This window comes from Rhinopithecus roxellana, chromosome 3, assembly GCF_007565055.1.
Source record: "Rhinopithecus roxellana isolate Shanxi Qingling chromosome 3, ASM756505v1, whole genome shotgun sequence".
Taxonomy (NCBI): domain Eukaryota; kingdom Metazoa; phylum Chordata; class Mammalia; order Primates; family Cercopithecidae; genus Rhinopithecus; species Rhinopithecus roxellana.
Window position 1 is genome coordinate 116,246,084 of NC_044551.1, and position 23,904 is coordinate 116,269,987.

The 23,904-nt window shown below is 39.8% G+C and overlaps 1 protein-coding gene across 2 annotated transcripts in view; it reads right to left on the minus strand.

The window, feature by feature from the left end:
• LYRM7 (LYR motif containing 7) overlaps positions 1–23,524 on the minus strand; it is a 30,539-nt gene extending 7,015 nt beyond the window's left edge. Inside the window, exons 1-4 of one of the 2 annotated variants that reach the window (XM_030926964.1) lie at positions 23,395–23,524; positions 13,548–13,620; positions 11,580–11,647; positions 7,679–7,760 (exon numbers count right to left, since the gene is read on the minus strand). In XM_030926964.1, the coding sequence (XP_030782824.1) occupies positions 7,679–7,760; positions 11,580–11,647; positions 13,548–13,620; positions 23,395–23,412 (241 nt within the window). In that variant the 5' untranslated portion in view covers positions 23,413–23,524. Of the gene's footprint in view, positions 1–7,678; positions 7,761–11,579; positions 11,651–13,547; positions 13,621–23,394 lie in introns of both variants that reach the window. The other variant, XM_010381562.2, reaches the window with a different exon arrangement.
• Between the last annotated feature and the right edge of the window lie 380 nt (positions 23,525–23,904).

The following is a 23,904-nucleotide window of genomic DNA, read 5'->3' on the forward strand; positions in this document are numbered from 1 at the left end:
ATTGGATAATCTTTGGCATCAAAAGATGTTCTACAACTGAATTCTTCTGTATTCATTAACTGTTAACACTTTAATTAGGTCAAATGTACCCCAAGTATATTTACATGCTGTATACTGTTTTCATTATAATTTTGTCTTACTGATTATAAAATCCCTGACTTTGCTTTCCACATTAGATACTGAGTACTGTAACAGCCTTAGTTTGTTGATGTTGCCAGTCCTTTAAAAACGAACTGCATGGAGATCATGGTTTATTTCCTGTACGTTAGGCCCCTGAAACACCTTATCTACTCTGGTCATATTAAATATATCAATAAAAAGCAATTTCTTTCTTTCTTTCTTTCTTTCTTTCTTTCTCTCTCTCTCTCTTTCTCTCTCTCTCTCTCTCTCTCTCTCTCTCTCTCTCTCTCTCTCTCTCTCTCTCTCTCTCTCTCTCCCCCTCCCTCCCTCCCTCCCTCCCTCCCTCCCTCTCTCTCTCTCTCTCTCTCTCTCTTTCTTTTTTTTTTTTTTGAGATGGAGTTTTGCTCTTGTTGCCTGGGCTGGAGTGCAATGGTGCAATCTCGGCTCACTGCAACCTCCGCCTCCTGGGTTCAAGCGATTCTCCTGCCTCAGCCTCCCGAGTAGCTGGGATTACAGGTATGTGCCACCACGCCCAGCTAATTTTGTATTTTTAGTAGAGATGAGCTTTCTCCATGCTGATCAGGCTGGTCTCAAACTTCTGACCTCGGTTGATTCACCTGCCTTGGCCTCCCAAAGTGCTGGGATTACAGGTGTGAGCCACTGTACCCGGCCAAAAAGCAATTCCTTGAAATAAAGTCTTTATCTCAATTTTGGACCAAAATACAAATTTAGGTAAAAAATTTAAAATAAATTATTATGGATAGCATAGTTTATAATAGTGTGATAATCATAGAGATATTTTGAATCCAAATAATTTAAAGGACATTAAAATATTTCACACTGAAGTTCTAGAAACACTTCTAAATATTTCAAGCACATTATGTATATTATATAAATGATGACTTCAAATTAGGGAAACTGTAACACAAAAGTATTTTCTTCTAAGAACCTGTCCCTAGCTCATTAAGTTTGGATCTGTAGCTCTGCCTATGTGCCTCAACAATCTCTGCCTCCTATCATGGCATTGCAAGAACTGTAGCTGTATATTTAATTGTCTGTCTTTTACACAGCACTCTAAGTTCCACTGGATAGGAACCATATCTGTCTTGCCCACTGTTCTATCCCTGACTCTAGCATAACAGCGATTCAATGTTTGTTGAATCACATTAACATGTCTTAGAACACAAACCATAAGATAGTTTTAGACAATGACAGATCTAAATAAACCAAAAGGCAGAAGTTTAAAATACATCTGAAGAACAGCTTTTTGGAGCTTTTTGTTTTTTTAACTGTATCATTCGTTTAGAAGTACATCCCTATTTTTTCTTACATATATGCCAGAGAGGAAGTTAAAAAATATGGATCCTATTAAAAAACTAAGTACCATAAAAAATAATGACCTGAAGTCCTGGGTTTCCTTGGGGCAATCTTTAAAATTTGTATGAATGAAAATATATATGTTTGTCTGGCCGGGCGCGGTGGCTCACGCCTGTAATCCCAGCACTTTGGGAGGCCGAGGCGGGCGAATCACAAGGTCAGGAGATCGAGACCACGGTGAAACCCCGTCTCTATTAAAAATACAAAAAATTAGCCGGGCGCGGCGGTGGGCGCTTGCAGTCCCAGCTACTCAAGAGGCTGAGGCAGGAGAATGGCAATGGCGTGAACCCGGGAGGCGGAGCTTGCAGTGAGCCGAGATTGCGTCACTGCACTCCAGCTTGGGCGACAGAGCGAGACTCCGCCTCAAAAAAAAAAAAAAAAGAAAAGAAAATATATATGTTTGTCAAAGGCCAACATTGTAACCAGGTGACTAATATCCACATTAGAAAGAGGGTTTTGACAAATTTCAATAATCAAACAGAAAGCAAGTATAGAATAATGAATAACCTAAGTGTTTTTCTAAGTCATAAAGGCTATGCTAGACCAGTGATGAATGATATGAATAAAATATTATGATTTATACAAACTCATGCACGTGAGGTAATACAAAAAAAAGAAAGAGTAGAAAATATTTGGAAAGAAAAACAGTTTCCAAAATATTTTTTAAAGATTTTAAAAATAAGGAATTATTTCAAATGATGAAATTATGCTTGTAATAAAGAACCTTGAATTCACCTGCAAGGATAAAGGAAGTAAATGTTTTCCTTTTATTATTTTTAATTGATACATACTAAATATGCATATTTAAGGGGTACAGTGATAGCTCAATGCATGTATATGTGTGATGATCAAATCAAGGTAATTAGTATATTTATGACCTTATTGATCATTTCTTTGTGTTAGGAATATTCAAAATTTGCTCTTCTAGCTATTTGAAAATATACAATAAATTGTTAATTATAGTTACCCTACAGTGCTATAGAACACTAGAACTTATTCCTCCTAGCTAATTGTAATTTTGGACCCATTAACCAACCTCTAGCTATCCCCCTCTGACCCTTCCTGGCCTCTAGTAACCACTATCTGCTCTCTGTTGCTCTAAGTTGAACTTTTTCGGGTTCCACATGAGTGAGAACATGCAATATTTGTCTTTCTGTGCCTGGCTTATTTCACTTAACATAATGTCTTCCAGGTTCATGTATGTTGTCACAAATGACAAGATTTCCTTCTTTTTATGGCTGAATAATATTCCATTGTGTGTGTATGTGTGTGTGTGTGTATAGGTATATACATATGTATATATACATTTTCTTTATCCATCGGTCGATGGATTCTTACGTTGATTCCATATCTTGGCTATTGTGAATACTGCCCACAATAAACATGAGAATGCAGCTATTTCCTGCATACAGTGATTTCCTTTCCTCTGGATACATATCCAGTAGAGGAATTACTAGATCATGCAATAGTTCTATTTTTAGTTTTTGAGGACCCTCTATACTGTTTTCTATAATGGCTATCCTAATTTACATTCCCACCAATAGTGTATAAGAGTTCTCCTTTCTTCACATCCTTGTCAGAATTTGTTATGTTTTGTCCTTTTGACAACAGTTATTCTATCTGGGGTGAGATGATATTTAATTGTGGTTTTAATTTTCATTTCCGTGATTAGTGATGTTGAGTATTTTTTCATATACTTGTTGGTCATTTGTATGTCTCCTTTTGAGAGATGTCTGGAAGTGATTTTTTAAAAAAATAAAAAATGAGAAATTATTTAAGATAAGGAGTTCCTGCTGGGATTCAATGTTTAATTTTCACTGTAGATACTATTTGAATGGAAGAAAAAGAGAGATGGATTTAGAATTCACGCATACAAGGTGATTACTCTTCCAAATGAAGTTTCATTTTATTACTTTTGATTTCTATTATTTTTCATTTTGAGACATCACATATTTTTTAGAAACACATAATCACAACTCTCCATTTTCTAAACAAGAAGCAGAATTTTAATTCTGGTCATTTCTATGTGACAGTGTAGACACTGCTAAAATATTTGGAGGAATTTTGCTTAAAGTAACTTTTAGAAAGACAGATTAAGGAATCAAATTTCTTACATTTTGGAGCTATACATATATATGTATATATATGTATGTGTGTATATATGTGTGTGTGTATACATATGTATAAATATAAAAACACACACAGAAATAATGAGGCTATTATTAAGGCAATATGTATTAATACTCATAAAGGAGTCAAAATATTTAATTCTGTGGGTAAATTAAAATATACATAAAACCAAAGGATAAAAAGAAATCTAAACAATATTCAATACTGTTATATCTAAAACAAGGCATTTGAAATATAGATACTAAATTTAGTTATTTAAAATAACCTAAAACTTTATTCATGTGATAAAAATAATATATATCTGTGATTACCTGTATAAAATGTTGGCTATACTACACAGAAACTCTAAAGATCATTATTAAGATAAAAGCTGATGACTACACGTCTTAAATTTAGGATTAACTATGTTTTCTGCCCTTATAAACATAACTCGGATCAGCCAGGTGCAGTGGCTCACACCTGTAAACCCAACACTTTGGGAGGCCGAAGCAAGTGGATCACTTGAGGTCAGGAGTTCCAGACCAGCCTGGCTAACATGGTGAAACCTTGTCTCTACTAAAAATACAAAAATTAGCTGGGCGTCGTGGCAAGCTCCTGTAATCCCAGCTACTTGGCGGGCTAAGGCAGGAGAATCACTTGAACCTGGTAGGTGGAGGTTGCAGTGAGCTGAAATCATGCCACTGCACTCCAGCCTGGGTGATAAGAGCGAAACTACGTTTCAAAAAAAGCCCGGGTGTAGTGGCTCACGCCTGTAATCCCAGCTCTTTGGGAGGCCAAGGCAGGTGGATCATGAGGTCAGGAGTTTGAAAACAGACTGACTAACATGGTAAAACCCTGTCTCTACTAAAAATACAAAAATTAGCCAGGTGTGGTGGTACACGCCTGTAATCCCAGCTACTCAGGAGGCTGAGGCAGGAGAATTGCTTGAACCTGGGAGGCAGAGGTTGCAGTGAGCCGAGATCACACCACTGCACTCCAGCCTAAGAGACAGAGCAAGACTCAATCGAAACAAAACAAGACAAAAGACAAAAACAATAACTCAGATCTAATAATTTCTTTTTCTTTTTCTTTTTTTTTTTTTTGTGAGAGAGGGTCTGGCTCTGTCACCCAGGCTGGAGTGCAGTGGTGCGATCTCGGCTTATTGCAACATCCTCTCCCAGGCTCAAGTGATCCTCCCACCTCAGCCTCCCGAGTAGCTGGGGCCATGGGTGCACATCACCATGCCTGGTGAATTTTTTGTATTTCTGGTAGAGACAGGGTTTCACTATGCTGCCCTGGCTAGTCTCAAACTCCTGAGTTCAAGTGATTTGCCCACCTCAGCCTCCCAAAGTGCTGTGATTATAGGGGTGAACCACAGTGCTCAGCCCAAGATCTAATAATTTCTGATAAGTCCCCATTAAATAAAAGTAACTTTAAAAGCCCTTTGGACTTATACTACCAGGTAGGAAGATCTATTATAAGGCTATAATAATCAAGACATTATAGTATATGATGCAGGGGAGAAAATCAGATTGAAGAGATTATAAAGTCCAGAAACAGATGCACACATATATAGTTCTTTGATTTTATGACAAAGGTGATCCTGTAGAGTAGTAGGGGGAAGAGTGGTTTTTTCAATAAGTGTTGCTGGATCAACTGGATAGTCACACATGAAAAAATAAATCTTGACTCCCCATCTCATACCATATACAAACCAACTCTAGTTGATATAAACAATCAAATGGAAAAGATCAAACAATACAGCTTTTTTTTCTTTGTTGAGACGCAGTCTTACTCTGTCACCCAGGCTGGAGTGCAATGGTGCCATCTCGGCTCACTGCAAGCTCTGCCTCCCAGGTTCATGCCATTCTCCTGCCTCAGCCTCCTGAGTAGTTGGGACTACAGGCGCCCGCCAACATGCCTGGCTAATTTTTTGTATTTTTAGCAGAGACGGTTTCACCGTGTTAGCTAGGATGGTCTCGATCTCCTGACCTAGTGATCCGCCTGCCTTGGCCTCCCAAAGTGCTGGGATTACAGGCGTGAGCCACCACGCCTGATCTTTTTTTTCTTTTTTTTTGAGATGGAGTCTCACTCTGTTGCCCAGGCTGTACAGTGTATCATCTTGACTCACTGCAGCCTCTGCCTCCCGCATTCAAGTGATTCTCCTCCCTCAGCTTCCCGAGTAGCTGGAATTACAGGCATACGCCACCATGCCTGGCTAATTTTTGTATTTTTAGTGAAAATGGGGTTTCACCATGTTGCCCAGGCTCGTCCTGAACTCCTGACTTCAAGTGATCTACCTGCCTCGGCCTCCCAAAGTGCAGGGATTGCAAGTGTGAGCCACTGTGCCCAGCCTACAGTAAAGCTTTTGGAAGAAAGCATAGGGGAATCTCTTCACGATCTTGCTTGAGCTAGGCAAAGATTTCTTTAATAGAATTAAAAAGCACTAATTATTAAAAAATTCATAAATATGACTACATTAAGAACTTTTCATAGAAAGATAACATTACCAAAGTGAAAAGGAAAGCCACAAAGTCAAAGATTCTTGTAATACATATACCCACCAAATTTCTATATTCAGAACATATAAAGAAATCCTTTAAATCAACAATAAAAAGGCAGACAACCCCTTAGAAAAATGGACAAAAGACTCGAACAGGCACTTCATAAAAAGGAATATCCAAATGTCCACTAAAAAACTGAAGAGGTCCTTGTAGTTCATTAGTTACCAGAGAAATATAAATTAAAATCACAATGTGTTATTACCACATATCCAGCAGAAAGGCCAATTTTTTTTTACACGTGGCTTGTTGTGCATGTTAGTTACATGGGTATTTCATTTTATGAAAATTCACTGAGCTATACAATTAAAAATTGAGTACTTTTTTGTTTGTGTGTTATACTTCCATAGTCTGCTTAAAAAACAAAGTCTTTCAATATATATATTTTTTGAGGCAGGGTCTTACTCTTTCACCCAGGCTGGATTACAGTGGCATACTCACGGCTCACTAAAGCCTCAACCTCCTGGGCTCAAGTGACGCTCCCACCACAGCCTCCCTACTAGCTGGAACTACAGGTGTGCACCACCGCATCCTGATAACTTTCGTATTTTTTGTAGAGGCGAGGTTTTGTCGTTGCCCAGGCTGGTCTTGAACTCCTGGGCTCAACTGAGACTCCTGCCTTGGCCTCCCAAAGTGCTGGGATTACAGGAATGAGCCACTGCACCTGGCCAACAATTTTGAATGTCATCTTTTTGTTGTTACTGTCCCCAAAGATACTTTAGAGAATAAAAACAAAATGTTATGTGAAATGAGATTTTGCTGAAGCAGCATCTGGAGTCTTGAGGTACAATGAAGGATCCTCAACTATATTTCCATTTCCTATAATCCTAAATCTTCTGAATTAAAATAACTAATTATAGGCCAGGTGCGATGGCTCATGCATGTAATCCCAGTGCTTTGGGAGGCCGAGGCAGGTGGATCACCTAAAGTTAGGAGTTTGAGACCAGCCTGGCCAACATAGTAAAACCCTGTTTCTACTAAAAATAGAAAAATTAGCTGGGCATGGTGGTGTAGTCCTAGCTAGTTGGGAGGCTGAGGCATGAGAAACGCTTTAACCCAGGAGGTGGAGGTTGCAGTGAGCCAAGATCGCACCACTGCACTCCAGCCTGGGCGACAGAGTGAGACTCCATCTCAAAAAAACCAAAAAATGAAAAGCAAAAGTCATTATAGAATAAAAGGTAAAGGAATAGTCTAGGTAAGTGATAAATGATGCCAGAAAAATTAAGAACTATAAATAAATACGATAAAAATATATAGTTGTACTGTCTTTGTAATTAGTTTTGAAATATAACAAGATAAAAACAAAAAATAAAAATTAAAAGGAAACAAATGTGGTAAAACAAAGTTTCATAATTCAATATTATAGACTATAACCTTGTAAAATATATATGCTATATACCACATTGCCTGGCAAAATCAAGCTGTTTTACCACTCAGCATTACATGTGCTATAATTATTCAATATTTTAAAACACAGTACAGTTAAACCATTTTTCTTTAATTTTACTTACTCAGTGTATTGTGGTCTGTGTGAATACCTTGTATAACAGATGTTCTGAGTAATAATTCAACATCAGAACCTATTTTCATTAGCTGTTAAGAAAACCAAACAAACAGAGTAAGTCCTTTAGGTGTTTCATACGAATGTACTGTTTTCGAAAATGATAGTTTTACTATAATTTCTTTTCAGGTAATACAGTAGTTTCTCCTTATCTGCAGTTTCAGTTACCCGTGGTCAACTGCAGTCTGAAAATATTAAATAGAAAATTCCCAAAATAAATAATGTATAAGTTTTTAATCACATGTCACTCTGAGTAGCATGATGAAATCTCATGCCATCTGCTCCATCCTGTCTGGGATGTGAATCATTTGTTTGTCCAGCATATCCATGTTGTATACACTGTCCACCTGTGGTCACTTAGTAGCCATCTCGGTTATCAAGATTGACTGTTGCCACACTGCAGTGCTTATATTCAAGTAACTCTTATTTTACTTAAGAATGGCTCCAAAGCACAAGTACTGTGTCTAATTTATAAATTAAACTTTATCATAGAAAAGTATATATAGGCCGGGCGCGGTGGCTCAAGCCTGTAATCCCAGCACTTTGGGAGGCCGAGATGGGCGGATCACGAGGTCAGGAGATCGAGACCATCCTGGCTAACACGGTGAAACCCCATCTCTACTAAAAAATACAAAAAACTAGCCGGGCGATGTGGCGGGCGCCTGTAGTCCCAGCTACTTGGGAGGCTGAGGCAGGAGAATGGCGTAAACCCAGGAGGCGGAGCTTGCAGTGAGCTGAGATCCCGGCCACTGCACTCCAGCCTGGGTGACAGAGCGAGACTCCGTCTCAAAAAAAAAAAAAAAAAAAGTATATATAATAAAAACATAGTATATAGGATTTGGTACTATCAGAGATTTGAGGCATCCCCTGAGGATCTTAAAATGTATCCCCCAAGGATAAAGGGGGACTACTGTACTGTTTTTAACTTTTTATAACCTTTCCTAGTAGTATAGAAAGCTCAGATATGCCATGTATTTTTAACTTTTATCTATCAATTCTATATTTTCTTCCAAAACAGATTTTAGAGTATTTTTTGTTACAATGTGTATTTTTAAGTATGTTTAAAATGCACATTTTTGGGAAGGCAGTTGAACCTTTCTTTTATAGAGTTAGATGTTCAGAACACTTGAACTGCAACTTTGGCTGTATCATTAAGTGCATGGCCTTGGGTTAATCACCTCTTTGAGTTTCAGACCTCATCAAATAATAATGTACTTGAGAGACCCTGAGACCCTTTCAGGGATCTATGAAGTCAAAATTACTTTCAAAACACTACAGCCTTCTGCATGGTTTGAGTTGTGAGCAGTAGAGCTTTCTCCATCAAAATACCATTTTTTACTTGACAGAACCACTGACAAATTAAGATTATTCAGACTTAGCTATTTGGCAGACATTTTCTTAGAACAGTGTGTCACTTCAAAGAAAACAACTGACAGCATTTGCTACAATGACAAAACTGACGCTTTCAAGCAAATATCAGAATTCTGGAGAACTCGTATCTGCCAGGGTAAGCTTGACAGCTTTACAATACTTCAATATGTTTTTCTTGCTTTGTTTTTGAGACAAGGTCTTGCTTTGTCACCCAGGCTGGAGTGCAGTGGTGTAATCATAACTCACTGCAGCCTTGAACTCCTGGGCTCAAGCAACCCTCCCACTTCAGCCTCTAAAAGTGTTGGGATTACAGGTGAGAGCCACCGTGCCCAGCCTTAAAGATTTTTCTGATGAGATGGATATTAGTATTGATAGATGTAATTTTAAAATATGTAATGAACTATGAAAACATCTGGAAGATCTGTAGTATTTAATGAACCTGTATTTTCTAAATCATCACTGCATGATGTTATAAAATCATGCATGGGTAAAAAGTCCATTGACAGGGAAATATCAATTAAAGTTCATTGGTCTACCTAAATGAAGCTTTGAGGGCATGTGAGAGAAAATCCCAAGAAGAGGCAACAGCATAAAAACCCTAAGGGAGGAAACTTTTTGGTAAATTCAAGGACCCTCAAAGAAGGGGCTGAGATCGGAAGAGCGAGGGGGATGTGGTTCAAGCTGAGGTGGCAAGGTAACAAAGGTCAGATCACAGACAGTCTTGTAGGTCATGTTAGGCACTTTAGATTTTTCTTGAATGAGATGAAGAGTCATGGGGTTGTGAGTAGCAGAGTGCTGAGATACGCCTTTTTTTTCTTTTTTTAAGGTTTATTCTGTCTTTAAAAGTACTGAGAATAGGCTGTAGGGAGTGAGGCTGAAAGCAGGCGGCCCATTAGGAGGCTGTTGTAACAAGAGAGATGATGGTGGCTTGGACTCGGGGATAATGACAGGAAGGATGAGAAGTAGCTGAGTTCTGTATATATTAATGTTTTGAGATTTAAGCCAAAAGGATTTGCTATCAGATTGGATATAAGTGTGAGAGAAGAAAAGCAGTTAAGAAAGCACCAAGGTTTTTGGTCTGAGCATCAAAAGGAGGGAGCTGGAATTAACTGCCATGGAGAGGGCTGTGGGAGAGCAAAGCCTCACCTCCTGACACCTGGGAAGGGGCTTAACAGGGCAGAGAAGGAGAAAATAATGGGTCTCCCCAGCCAAGTCCTAGATATAAGACTGGAAACAAGGCTAGTTGAGGAACAAGGGATTGGGGGGGCCCAGAGGAGATGAGAAGGTGGTCTGCATGAATCCTGGAACCCCCCTCTCCAAAAAATTCCATTGGTCTGACAGATAACAGAGTTGCACATTGGAACTAACCTTTAACTGGGTGACAGAGTGAGACTCCGTCTCAAAAAAACAAACAAACAAAAAAAGAAATTACCACATGTCAAGGTGTAGTATTAAAAAATATTCACAATTATGTGGCTTATGCCTGTAATCCCAGAACTTTGGGAGGCCACGGCAGGAGGATCGCTTAAGTCAGAAGTTTGAAACCAGCCTGCGCAACGAAGCAAGACCTCATCTCTACCCAAAAAAAATAAAAGAAAAAAAATCACAATGATCTAAAAGGCTGTTCTACTCTTTTCCAACTACAAATCTGTGTGAGGCTGAATTTTCTTCATATACTTCAACCTAAAAAACATATTGCAGGGGGCTGGGCACAGTGGCTCATGCCTGTAATCTCAGAACGTGGGGAGGCTGAGGCAGGTGGATCACCTGTGGTTAGGAGTTCAAGACCAGCCTGGCCAGCATGGTGAAACCCATCTCTACTAAAAATACAAAAATTAGCTGGGTGTGGTAGCATGGGCCTGTAATCCCAGCTACTCGGAAGGCTGAGGCAGGAGAATCGCTTGAACCCGGAGGTGGAGGTTGCAGTGAGCTGGGATCATGTCACTGCACTCCAGCCTGGGCAACAAGAGCGAAACTCCATCTTAAAAAAAAACACAAAAACAAAAAAACCAGTACCACTCTTCTCACTAAATTTTTTAAATAGTTATTTTTCATAAATATCATGTTACTTTTTAACATCTAATGAAATTATTATTTTAAAATGAATTAATCAATATATATATTTAAAAATTCTCAGTTTACATCTCTAGTTGAGTTACTACAACACTCATTCTCTTTAGTTTCAGTCACTTGCTTTAAGTGAAGATAGAATTTCTGTAGGTTCCTGGGTTTGTTCAGCTGCTCTGGCTTTGACCATGGCTATTTCCATGTTCTGTTCATGGTGTACCTTGCTGTATTTTGGTGTTGGCAGACGACCCTGAGGAGGTGAGCCATACCAAGTAAGTGAAGGTTATCTACAGTTGTGATGGCCTTAACTATCAAGTAATAGTTTTTATTTTACATAATCCTTCTATCTTCATCATTTCCTCTTTGACAAGATAATTATATAAGTTTTACTGTAATTGAAAAAATTACTGTACCTCTTCTATTTTCTTAGGAGAAGTTTCACTTTTATTATTTTTGAATTCTTCATTTATCTTTATTCTGGCTGCTACAAAGAGAAAAATACATATAGTTACTTGCTTTTGTAATCTATAATTCCTATCTCAATAATTTACATGTTCTTCACTATGAATAGCTACTTCTCTAGTATAGAAATTACCCTCATGAAAAACAAAGCATAAGAATAAGAAATTATTAATGAAGTCTCTCAGAGAGCTTTTGACAGGGTGACAAGTTTGTAGGTAAACCTACTATAAACCTTTGGCACTCTACTATTTTTTCTTTCACTGATTTTTACTCTCAAATTCATTTGTATACCTACACCTACTGAATTATAATAAATCTACTTCAATGTTTTATTTTTACAAATCTAAGGATTTCTATTAAAATGCTTTTTTAAGATGGTAAAATTCAATATACAAGTATGTTAAACTACATACACAAGTACACAAAGATCGGCAGCAAACAGGATATATATGTACATATATGTAAAATTTTAAGTGTCTTGGCTGACATATAAAGTGAGTGACAAATAAAACTTTTGCTTACATATACCACTGAGAGTTTGATATCATTATAGCAGCATACTTTGATAGAATCTCACTGGCCTTATTGTGCTGCTGTGAGCATTTAATGGAACAATCCATACAAAGTGCTAGCAAACAACAAATTGTTAGCTGTTCTTATAACTATCCCACTTAAAAAATTTAAAGCAACAAAAATATTCCATGTTGATAATTACTATAAAAACTTCCTTCTATGTTGTGTGTGTGTATATATACATATGTATATATACATATACACGTTTTTTATATATACATATTTTTTCCAGATGGAGTCTTGCTTTGTCACCCAGGCTGGAGTGCAGTGGCGTGATCTCGGCTCACTGCAACCTCTGCCTCTGGGTTCAAGCAATTCTCCTGCCTCAAGGGATTACAGGTGTGTGCCACCATGCCTGGCTAATTTTTATATTTTTAGTAGAGGCAGGGTTTCACCATGTTGGCCATGCTGGTCTCTAACTCCTGACCTCAAGTAATCCTCAAGTAATCCGCCTGCCTTGGCCTCCCAAAGTGCTGGGATTACAGGTGTGAGCCACTGAGCCTGCCTATGTTGCATATATTTCAATATGTAATGTGGTTTAGAGTTTGGACTTTTGAATCAGATTGCTTAGGCTAAATCCCAGGTCACCTCTTACGAAGTATGATGTGGGACAAATATTTTCACATTTTGTCAATTTTCTCATTTGTAAAAATAGGAATTATAGTAGCGATTATCTCATAGAAATGTTACAAGAATTAAATCAGGAATTCATGTAAACTACATACAATACAATACATATATCTTATTCATTCAGAAACTATTTTTGATGAGTTACAAAAACTTAAATCCCTGGAAACAGTGGGGACACTTTACCTAGGTGCACTCTTAAGGAGGTTTAGAAATGCATGAGGAGTGGAACTGACCATGAATAACACAGAACCTGAATTTTGGAGCCTGTGACTTCCAGATAAGATAGACACTACTTAAAACAGGGAGATACTGAATTTGGAATCATTTGGAATGGATTCTCTTTCACAGCTGCTCTTTTAGACTGACATAAGACATTAACAACATGGTAATATCTGGCCCTAGAGAGCGTGAAAATTTGATTACGTAACAAAAAGTTCAATGGCGTGAATATAAGGCAAGCAATGATAAACACTGAAATTCTGGTCCCTTGCCTTTTCTTCTGACCCACTCTTTATGAAGACTTGATCTTTAAAAACTTTTCTTTAAGTAGATATTTCTCAAATAAGTGTAGTATAAGCTAATCTTTTAAAAAGACATTAGGGAGAGGCAGTGAAGGTCATTCCCTAAGATGGGTCTTGACCACACAGGGTTTCTCAGGTAGATTAGTAGTCATCTAAAAAGTAGACTGGCTCCAAAAGGGTAAAGAACATACTTACCTTCTAATGCTCTGACATCATTCTTAAAAACTTGTTGTCTGGTTCTGTGCAGTGTTTTAAAGAGCTGCAAAACCTGTCAAGAAAATCAGAATTCAAGGCTGGGCACAGTGGCTCACGCCTGTAATCCCAGCACTTTGAGAAGTTGAGGTAGCAGGACTGCTTGAGCCCAGAAGTTCGAGACCCTGGGCGATATGGTGAGACCCCCATCTCTACAAACAAAAAAAAAATTTTTTTTTGACACGGAGTCTCACTCTGTTGCCCAGGCTGGAGTGCAGTGGCATGATCTTGCATGATCTTGGTTCACTGCAACCACTGCCTCCCGGTTTCAAGCGATTCTCCTGCCTCAGCCTCCCGAGTAGCTGGGATTACAGGCACCTGCCACCAAGCCCGGCTAATTTTTCTATTTTTAGTAGAGACAAGGTTTCACCATGTTGTTTGTCCAGGCTGGTCTCCAACTCCTGACTTCAGGTGATCCACCTGCCTCGGCCTCCAAAGTGCTAGGATTACAGGCGTGAGCCACCGCATCTGGCCAAAATATTTTTTAAAAATTAGTCAGGCCATGGTGGCATGCACCTGTGGTCCTAGTTACTTGGGCGCCTGAGGTGGGAGGATTGCTTGAGTGCAGGAAGTTGAAGCTACAATGAGCTCTGACTGCACTACTACACTCCAGCCCGGGGGACAGAGCAAGACCCTGTCTCAAAAAAAAAAAAAAAAAAAAAAAAGAAAAAAAAAGAAAAAGCAAAAGAAAATCAGAATTCAGCCCTCAAAAGGAAAACACTTTACATTTTACACAAATTATATTACAAGGATTAAACAGTATTCCTTTTCTGTTTGTTTCAAAGACTATTTTCAAAAATAGTTGGTGAAAACCAGGACTTGCCAAAATAACTTTCCTTTGATTATTTATCTCTACATTAAAAACATTTTTAGCCTTATTTACAAAAATAATACAAAGTTCTTTGAAATAAATAAAACAATATAAGGACGGTTAAAAAGTTAGTAATCCTCATGCTGAAAACCAGTCTGCTATTTTACCAGTCTGGTATGTATCTGTTCTCATTTTTCTTAACTTATTGAAGTTTTAATCTGCTCTTAATATCATACACATACATATACAAAAGAATTTATTGCATCTTAAAAGAGGCCACAGAAGGAAGATGTTTTAGACAATTTAGACAAATTTAATCGCTATTCTTTTTTTTTTTTTTTTTTTTTTTTGAGACGGAGTCTCGCTCTGTCGCCCGCGGCTGGAGTGCAGTGGCCGGATCTCAGCTCACTGCAAGCTCCGCCTCCCGGGTTCACGCCATTCTCCTGCCTCAGCCTCCCCAGTAGCTGGGACTACAGGCGCCCGCCACCTCGCCCGGCTATTTTTTTGTATTTTTTAGTAGAGACGGGGTTTCACCGTGTTAGCCAGGATGGCCTCGATCTCCTGACCTCGTGATCCGCCTGTCTCGGTCTCCCAAAGTGCTGGGATTACAGGCTTGAGCCACCGTGCCCGGCCTTAATTGCTATTCTTTCTTTTTCTTTTTTTCCTGACATGGAGTCTCACCTTGTCACCAAGGCTGGAGTGCAATGGCACGATCTCGATCTCGGCTCACTGCAACCTCTGCCTTCCGGGTTCAAGTGATTCTCCTGCCTCAGCCTCCCAAGTAGCTGAGATTACAGGCACGTGCCACCATGCCCAGCTAATTTTGTGTATCTTTAGTAGACATGGGGTTTCACATGTTGGCTGGGTTGGTTTCGAATTCCTGACCTCGTGGTCTGCCTACCTCGGCCTCCCAAAGTGCTGGGATTACAGCCGTGAGCCACTGAGCCTGGCCCTTTTAATTGCTATTTAAAAGGGTTTAAAAGGATTAAATAAGGCTATTTAAAAGGGTTTATTTAATTGCTATATAAAAGACAAGTGAAATGTTGAGACTTACGAATATTCTGAGCCTATATTGAAAAAAAAAAAAAAAAGAAAAGAAAAGAGCCTGGCATTTTGGTAAAAGACAGATTGTAAAGAGGCTTTAGTGATAGGCTGAGGTCACTTCACACTCTCAAGTCCAAAAAGGTACTCAATATTGTTCTCTCAGTATTTCTCTTCCTCTACTCTTCTCTGTTTTACTTATTGGAGGCCACCAAGTTTCTGAAGCCAGAAATCTGTAGGCCATCCTTTTATTCTACCTTACTCTTGTTGTGGAAACTTTAGGAATGTCTCTGTAATCTTTCTTATATCCTCTATCAACAAAACCACTTACGTTCACGCACTCCCCATCTCTTAGACTACTTATAAAGGTTTGCCACTTTGCCACTACACCCTCCTGTCCTCCAGTCTGTTCTACAAATAATATCTGACATTTACTAAGCATACTGTGTGCTAGACACTATTTTAAGTGTTTTACATATATTAGAAAACCTATTACATCAAAGGCAGACATGAAAACAGAAATAAGAAACAGAGCAAAAAAAACTTAAAAATAAAACAAAAACGAAGCAGTCATAAAAGACTTCCTCAGAAACATGTTATTGCAGAGATGGAATAACATCAATGAAAAGCTATAGTAACTTTAAAAAGGAACATTCCAAAAACTCCCAAAAGCTCTTGGCTATCAAACAGGTGAAAGTAAGGGTTAAGTTGTAAAAAACTGCCCAGATGTAGAATAAAAGTTCAGAAACAGAAATTGAGGAGAGGGAAGATAAGAAAATTAAGGGAGAAGGCCCAACAGCTAGATTGGCAGAAGGGCCAACAAGAGAGAAAAGAGAAAAGCAAGGGAAGAAATTTTAAAATTTTCACTTAATATTTGGGTAAAAGGGAAGAAAAAAAATTTCACCAAGTAAGGCACATTAATTACAAGATAGAAAGGGTTCCACCAAGTGCTCAACATAAAACTCATAACACAGCACAGCATGATGTAAGTTCAGTGTGATGCTGATGAGAAAAATCTCAGAGAATAAACAGTTCACATGTAAAGGATGGAAAAAATCAGAATGGTACCTGATTTCTAAATAGCACTACTATAAGAAGACAATGGAATAACATATTCAAGTTTCGAAAAAATGTCTGCTGTAGAACACCATAGATACTCACACTATCACTCAAAGACAAGGGCAAATACATATTTCAGAAATGCAAAGTCTCTTATTGTCATACACACTTTATTGGAAGGCTACAGAAGAATATGCTCCACCAAAATAAGGAAATGAACCACAAAAGGAAAAGACATGGGAACCCGGGAGACAGGTGGTCTAACATGGGAGAAGAAAAGACCATGGGGAAGGACAAATGCTAGTCAACATTTGTGCAGCCAGACTAGAAAGCAACTAGGCAGGACTATAGCAAAAGACTGAATTGCTCCAGAAAAGGTATTGCTAGGAAAAATGAAACTGGTAGACTGGTTTTGCCTAGAATTTGGAAATAGATATCTAGGATATCTATTAAAGGATTTTTTTAAAGTAATAATTTTAAAAAGGCAGTTATTAATTTAAAGATGAAGAATTGGGAAAAAATGTAATCATATAATGTACTGAAAGGGCTCAGCTGTGGGTAATTTTTATAGTAATAATAACATCAACGATGTTAAAGTACTAGGTGCTAGTAGAACTTTGAGGGCAGCTGTTTGCTTTATAGGACACAAATGAGAAAATGTGGTATATATACATCATGGAATACTAAAAAAGAAATAAATCATATTCTTTGCAGCAGCTGCTGGAGACCATTATCCTAAATGAAATAACTCAAAAACAGAAAATCAAATACTGCATATTCTCACTTATAAGTAGGTGCTAAACAATGGGTACACATGGATAGAACGATGGAAGTAATAGACAGTGGAGACTCCAAAAGGGAGGAGGATAGGAAGGGGTTGAGGGTGGAAAAATTACCTACTGGGTACAATATTCATTATTTGGGTGATGGGTTCACTAGAAGCCCAAACCTCACCATTATGTAATTTACCCACGTAATAAACCTGCATATGTACTCTCTGAATCTAAAATAAAATTAAGAAAAATAAAAACAGTCAAAGGATTTGAATAGATATTTCCTCCCCCCCCCAAAAAAACATAAATGGCCAATAAGCCATGGAAAAATGTTCAATGTCATGTGCCATCCGGAACTAAAAATCTAAACCTCAATGAGATACCATTTCATCCCAGTAGAATGGCTACCGTAAAAAAGCCAGTCAATAAAAAGAGTTGACAAGGACATGGAAAAATAGAAACTCTTATACATTGCTGTTTGGCATTTAAAATGGTACAGCTGCTTTGGGAAACAGCTTGGCAGATGCTAAAAAAAGTTAAACCTACAGTTATGACTCAGAAATTCTACTACTAGGTATATACTCAAGACAAATGAAAACATATGTTCACACAAAAACATGTATGCAAATGTTCTTGGTAGTATTATTCATAATAGTGAAAAAACAGAAATAAGCTAAATGTCTATTAACTCATGAACGGGGAAGTAAAATGTGAAATATCCTTATTAATAAGAACTTAATTAGCTCTTAATAAGCTAATGCAGGCTGGATGCAGTGGCTCCCCCCTGTAATCTCAGCCCTTTGGGAAGTTGATGGGAGTGGATCGCTTGAGCCCAGGAGTTCAAGACCAGCCTGGCCAACATGGTGAAACCCTGTCTCTACTAAAAAATACAAAAAATTAGCTGGGCGTGGTGGTGGGTACCTGTAATCCCAGCTACTCGGGAGGTTGAGGCAGGAGAATTGCTTGAACCTGGGAGGTGGAGGTTGCAGTGAGCCGAGATCATGCCACTGCACTCCAGTCTGGGTGACAGAGTGAGATTCTGTCTCAAAAAAAACAAAAAACAAAAACCAAAAAACAGCCTGGGCAACATGGCCAAACCCTGTCTCTACAAAACATAAAAAAATTAGCCAGGTGTTGTGGAGGGTGCTTGTAGTCCCAGCTACTTGGGAGGCTGAGGTGGGAGGATCTCTTGAGCTTGGGAGGCAGAGGTTGTGGCAAGCCAAGATGACACCACTGCACTCCAGGCTGGGTGACAGAGTGAGACCCTGTCTCAAACCAAACCAAACCAAATCAAACCAAACCAAAACAAAACAAACAGAGAAACACACCCAAAAAAGGCTGGGCGCAGTTGCTAATGTTGCTCATGCCTATAATCCCAGCACTTTGGGAGGTCGAGGCAGGCAGATCACCTGAGGTCGGGAGTTTGAGACCAGCCTGACCAACATGGAGAAACCCCATCTCTTCTAAAAATACAAAATTAGCCGGGCATGGTGGCGCATGCCTGTAATCCCAGCTACTCGGGAGGCTGAGGCAGGAGAATCGCTTGAACCCAGTAGGCGGAGGTTGCGGTGAGCCGAGATTGCGCTATTGCACTCCAGCCTGGGCAACAATAGCAAAACTCTGTCACCAAAAAAAAAAAAAAAAAAAAAAAAAAGAGTTAATGCAGCTGGTGACTTTGAGTTGAAGTCAATGATAATTTGTCATTCCAAAATTCCTAGGACCCTTAAGAATTATGCTAAATGTACTCTACCTGTGCTCTACAAATCAACAAAACACATCTGTTTAAAGCATGGTTCACGGATATTTTAAGCCCACTGTTGAGATCTGCTCAGAAAAAAAAAAAAAAAAAGAGATTCCTTTCAAAATATTACTGCTCACTGACAACACATGTCATCACCCAAGAGCTCTGATGGAGATGTAAAAGGAAATTAATATTGTTTTCATGACTGCCAATACAACATCCATTTTGCAGCCCCACAGGTCAAGGTCAAGTAGTAATTTTGGCTTTCAAGTCCTTTTTTTTTAGACAGGGCCTTGTTCTGTCACCCAGGCTGGAGTGCAGTGGTATGATCACGGCTCATTGAAGCCTCGATCTCCTGGGCTCAAGCGATCCTCCCACCTCAGCCTCCAAAGTTGCTGGGCACACAGGTGCATGCCACCACGTTGAACTAATTTTTTTACTTTTTGTAGAGATGGGTTTGCCATGTTGCCCACGCTTGTCTTGAACTCCAGAACTCAAGCAATCTGCCCACCTCAGCCTCCGATAGTGCTGGGATTAGAGGCGTGAGCCAGACTTCTAAGTCTTATTTAAAAGACTCATAAGGCTATAGCTGCCATAGATAGTGATTCCTCTGATGAATTTAGGCAAAGTAAATTGAAAGCCTCCTGGGAAGGATTCACCATTCTAGATGCCATTCAGAGAATTCAAGAGAGGAGGTCAAAACAGCAATAACAGGCATTTGGAAGAAACTCATCTGAACACTCATGGATGACTTTGAGGGGTTCAAGACTTCAGTGGAGGAATTAACTGCAGATATGTGGAAAGTGCAAGTGAAACTAGGATAAGGAGTGGAGCCTTAAGATGTGACTGAATTGGCCGGGCGCGGTGGCTCAAGCCTGTAATCCCAGCACTTTGGGAGGCCGAGACGGGCGGATCACGAGGTCAGGAGATCGAGACCATCCTGGCTAACACAGTGAAACCCCGTCTCTACTAAAAATACAAAAACTAGCCGGGCGAGGTGGCGGGCGCCTGTAGTCCCAGCTACTCGGGAGGTTGAGGCGGGAGAATGGCGCAAACCCGGGAGGCGGAGCTTGCAGTGAGCTGAGATCGGGCCACTGCACTCCAGTCCGGGCGACAGAGCGAGACTCCGCCTCAAAAAAAAAAAAAAAAAAAAAGATGTGACTGAATTGCTGCAATCTCAATAAAACTTAAATGCATGAGGAGCTGCTTCTTATGAATGAGCAAAGAAAGTGGATTCTTGAGTTTATGAAGATCATCACTCACATCACTTCACTCCTGGTGAAGATGCTGTAAACATTGTTGAAATAACAACAAAGGATTTAGAATATTATATAAACTCAGTTGATAAAGTAGTGGCCGGGATTGAGAGGATTGAATCCTATTTTGAAAGACGCCCTACTGTGGGTAAAATGCTATCAAACAGCATTGCATGCTACAGATAAATCTTTTGTGTGTGAGAGAGTCAATCAATGTGGTCACTTTTACTGTAGTCTTATTTTAAGAAACTGTCACAGTCATCTTAACTTTCAGCAACCAACAATCTGATCAGTTAGCAGTCAACATCGACACAAGATCTTTCATCAGCAAAAAGATTACAACTTTCTGAAAGCTCAAATAACTGCTAGCATTTTGTAGCAAAAAAAAGTATTTGTTACTTAAGGTATGTACTTCCTTATTTTTTATTTTATTTTTTGAGATGGAGTTTCACTCTTGTTGCCCAGGCTGGAGTGCGATGGTGCAATCTCGGCTCAGTGTAGCCTCTGCCTCCTGGGTTCAAGGGATTCTCCTGCCTCAGCCTCCCAAGTAGCTGGGATTACAGATGCGCACCACCACGCCTAGCTAATTTTTGTATTTTTAGTAGAGACGGGGTTTCACTGTGTTGGCCGGATTGGTCTCAAACTCCTGACCTCGTGATCCACCCACCTGGGCCTCCCAAAGTGCTGGGATACAGGCATGAGCCACCTTCCCCAGCCAACATATGTACTTTCTAAAGACATAATGCTACTGTACACTTAATAGACTACATTATAGTATAAACATAATTTTATATGCACTGGGACCAAAAAACATGGGTTATTCGCTTTACTTCACTATACACTTTGTTGCTGTGGCCTTGAACCAAATCCGCAGTATCACCTGGGTATGCCTGTATCTAAAAATGTGGAAGTGGCTTTGGAATTGAGTAATGTGTAGAGGCTGGAATAATTCTGAGTGCTTGATAGTAAAAGCCTGGATTGCCTTGAAGAGATTGTTGGTAAAAATATGGACTTTGCAAGCATCATAGAATCCCAGGGACTGTAATATTGCAAGAGCAGAGAAGATATGTTGCATAGGATTTAAAAAATGAGAAGTAAGTAAACCTAATGTTTTTACATGCTATTTAAAGTACACCATTAGTACAACAAATTAGCATCCCTAATTTAAGAGGACTAGTGTAAGAAAATGTTATCATTATTGCCATAGCACTATTGGAGTTAACATTACCTTGGAGCAGATAAACTTCTAATTAAAATGCAGAAAGCCAGGTCACAGACTGTACTGTCTTCCTTATTTACCTATACTGATTGGACAGATTTAGGCAGTGTAGATGAAAAGTGGATTCTTTATAGTCAGATCAGTTTGAATCTGAGATTGTCACTTAATGTAAGCTTGGACAAGTAACAGCCTTTTTGTCTCAATTTTCTTGAATAATGGATTAATTTTAAGGGTTATAATTTCTGTGCTAGGTTTCACTTTCCTCTTTTTTTTGGACATAGGGTCTTGTTGTCACCCTTGTTGGATTGGTCACCTTTGAATCTTCCCACATGAAGCATAAGTGCCTTCTATACATTGTAGGCTCTACCAAAAGTGTTTTTGGAATGAATCCTACTTAATTTCATTTGTATCCAAGTTTTCCAACCAAATCCCCACTTCAAGGACTTTTCATGTGCTAGTTGCCCTTTCTGGAATGCTTTTTTCTCTACTCTAGCTAATTTCTAATCAAACGTCAGGTCTGAACTTCCTTAAGAGATTATTTACTTATTTTTTGAGGTGAAGTCTTGCTCTGTCACCCAGGCTAGAGTGTAGTGGCGCAGTCTCGGCTTACTGCAACCTCCACCTCCCAGGTTCAAGAAATTCTTGTGCCTCAGCCTCCCGAGTAGCGGGATTACAGGCACCCGCCACTATGCCCAGCTAATTTTTGTATCTTTGGTAGAGATGCAGTTTCACCATGTTGTCCAGGCTGGTCTCAAACTCTTGACCTCATGTGATCCTCCCGCCTTGGCCTTCCAAAATACTGGGATTACAGATGTGAGCCACTGCACCCAGCCCCTTGAGAGATCTTACGTGAAATCCTAGTTATATGCTCACAAAACACTGTAGTTTCAAATCACAGCATTTATTACAACTGTAATTAAATAACTGTTTAAGGTCTCCCCACCTGCTAGATTTCTTTATGAAGGCAAGGATGTTCAGCTTATTGCTGCATCCACTATGCTTAGATAATATAGCCTGCTGGTTGTTGGCTATAATAATAGCTGTTATGGATATTCAAAGAAATTTTTGAATGAATAACCCTGAGCAATTGTTTCTATTGGTGCCGTGACATTATGTACAAAAGTACACGATGGCTGCTTGGTGGTTCCCTAAACTGCTTAACTTCACCATATTATAACAGGCCATTTCCCCATGTTTATGTTTCAGGTAGTGACAACTACAGATCCCAATTGGCCATGCTGATGTTAAACGTTAAAGGATGGCTGCCAATGAGAATTGTGCGCTGGGTAGGAACGTGCATCATGCTTGGGTGTGAGAAATGAATCTGAGACCAGGTAGGTACTCAGAGAGATGATCGGAGCACAGTAATCACATCCCAAGCTCATTCAGTGAGCTCAGGTCTCACCAGGCCCTGCTCTGTCTTGCTATGTTACTTTTGACAAGTAATTTTGTTGGGGTTCGGTTTCCTTGGCTGCTAGACTTCTGTGCACCTTCTGTTTATCCGAATAAACTTTTCACCTCATTGAACTGCTGTTGCTCAGGTCAGCCTCTGGCGTCTCCTATACTTCCCAAGGATGTGAAATGGGTCCCTCAGACAAATACTCGGTCTGAAGATGAAAAGAGGGCAGAACTCAAGTCGCGAATTTGTATCATGGATAAACACTGCGTACCAAGTTAGTACCAAGAATAGGAACCACACTGGTGCCTCCCGCTCTCCTCCGCACCTGCACAAACCCTCGGAGTTGGTCATCTGGCTTCTCTGGGGTAACAGCCACATCCTCCGAAAAGGGTCCGGAGCCCCAGCCTCCAGAGACTCCAGAGAGTTTTCTCAAGGCCGCGAACACGCCCTCCCCCACTGCACCGTACCCACCCCTTCCCGGGCCCTGTCACCTTGGCTGCCTGTGCCATGGCTCTCCTCACCGCTACCTCCGGAGCAGTCGACTAGTCACCGCTACGGTATAGGAGCCGCTACCTCCGGAGCAGTCGACTAGCCCCGCCTCTCAGCAACCAATCAAAGACTGAACTGTCCAACTCCCTGTAGCCGCGTTACTAACGCGCCACAACCAATCACCAGACAGCATCTCCCTTTTAGCCCCGCCCTCCTACAAAGGCCAGAGAAGGAGTTTGCTAAACGGGCGTTTCCCAAAGCCGTTTGCTAAACGGATGGGAACTGGTAAAATCGCGAGGAGTCCCAGAGCCCAATTACTGGCCACAAGAGAACGGAAATCACCTGGACGCCATTTTAGTTAGGGGCACAGTTACTTCCGGCGCAGGGATCCTCTGCTAGGCTGACTGGGTTTGTATTTAGTGGATGGCATCGGCCCCCGCGTTTTGTTACCTCATGTTTACGGTATAGGATCGTCTGTAAAATAACCTTTATTTTAACGTTTCCCAGTTGCG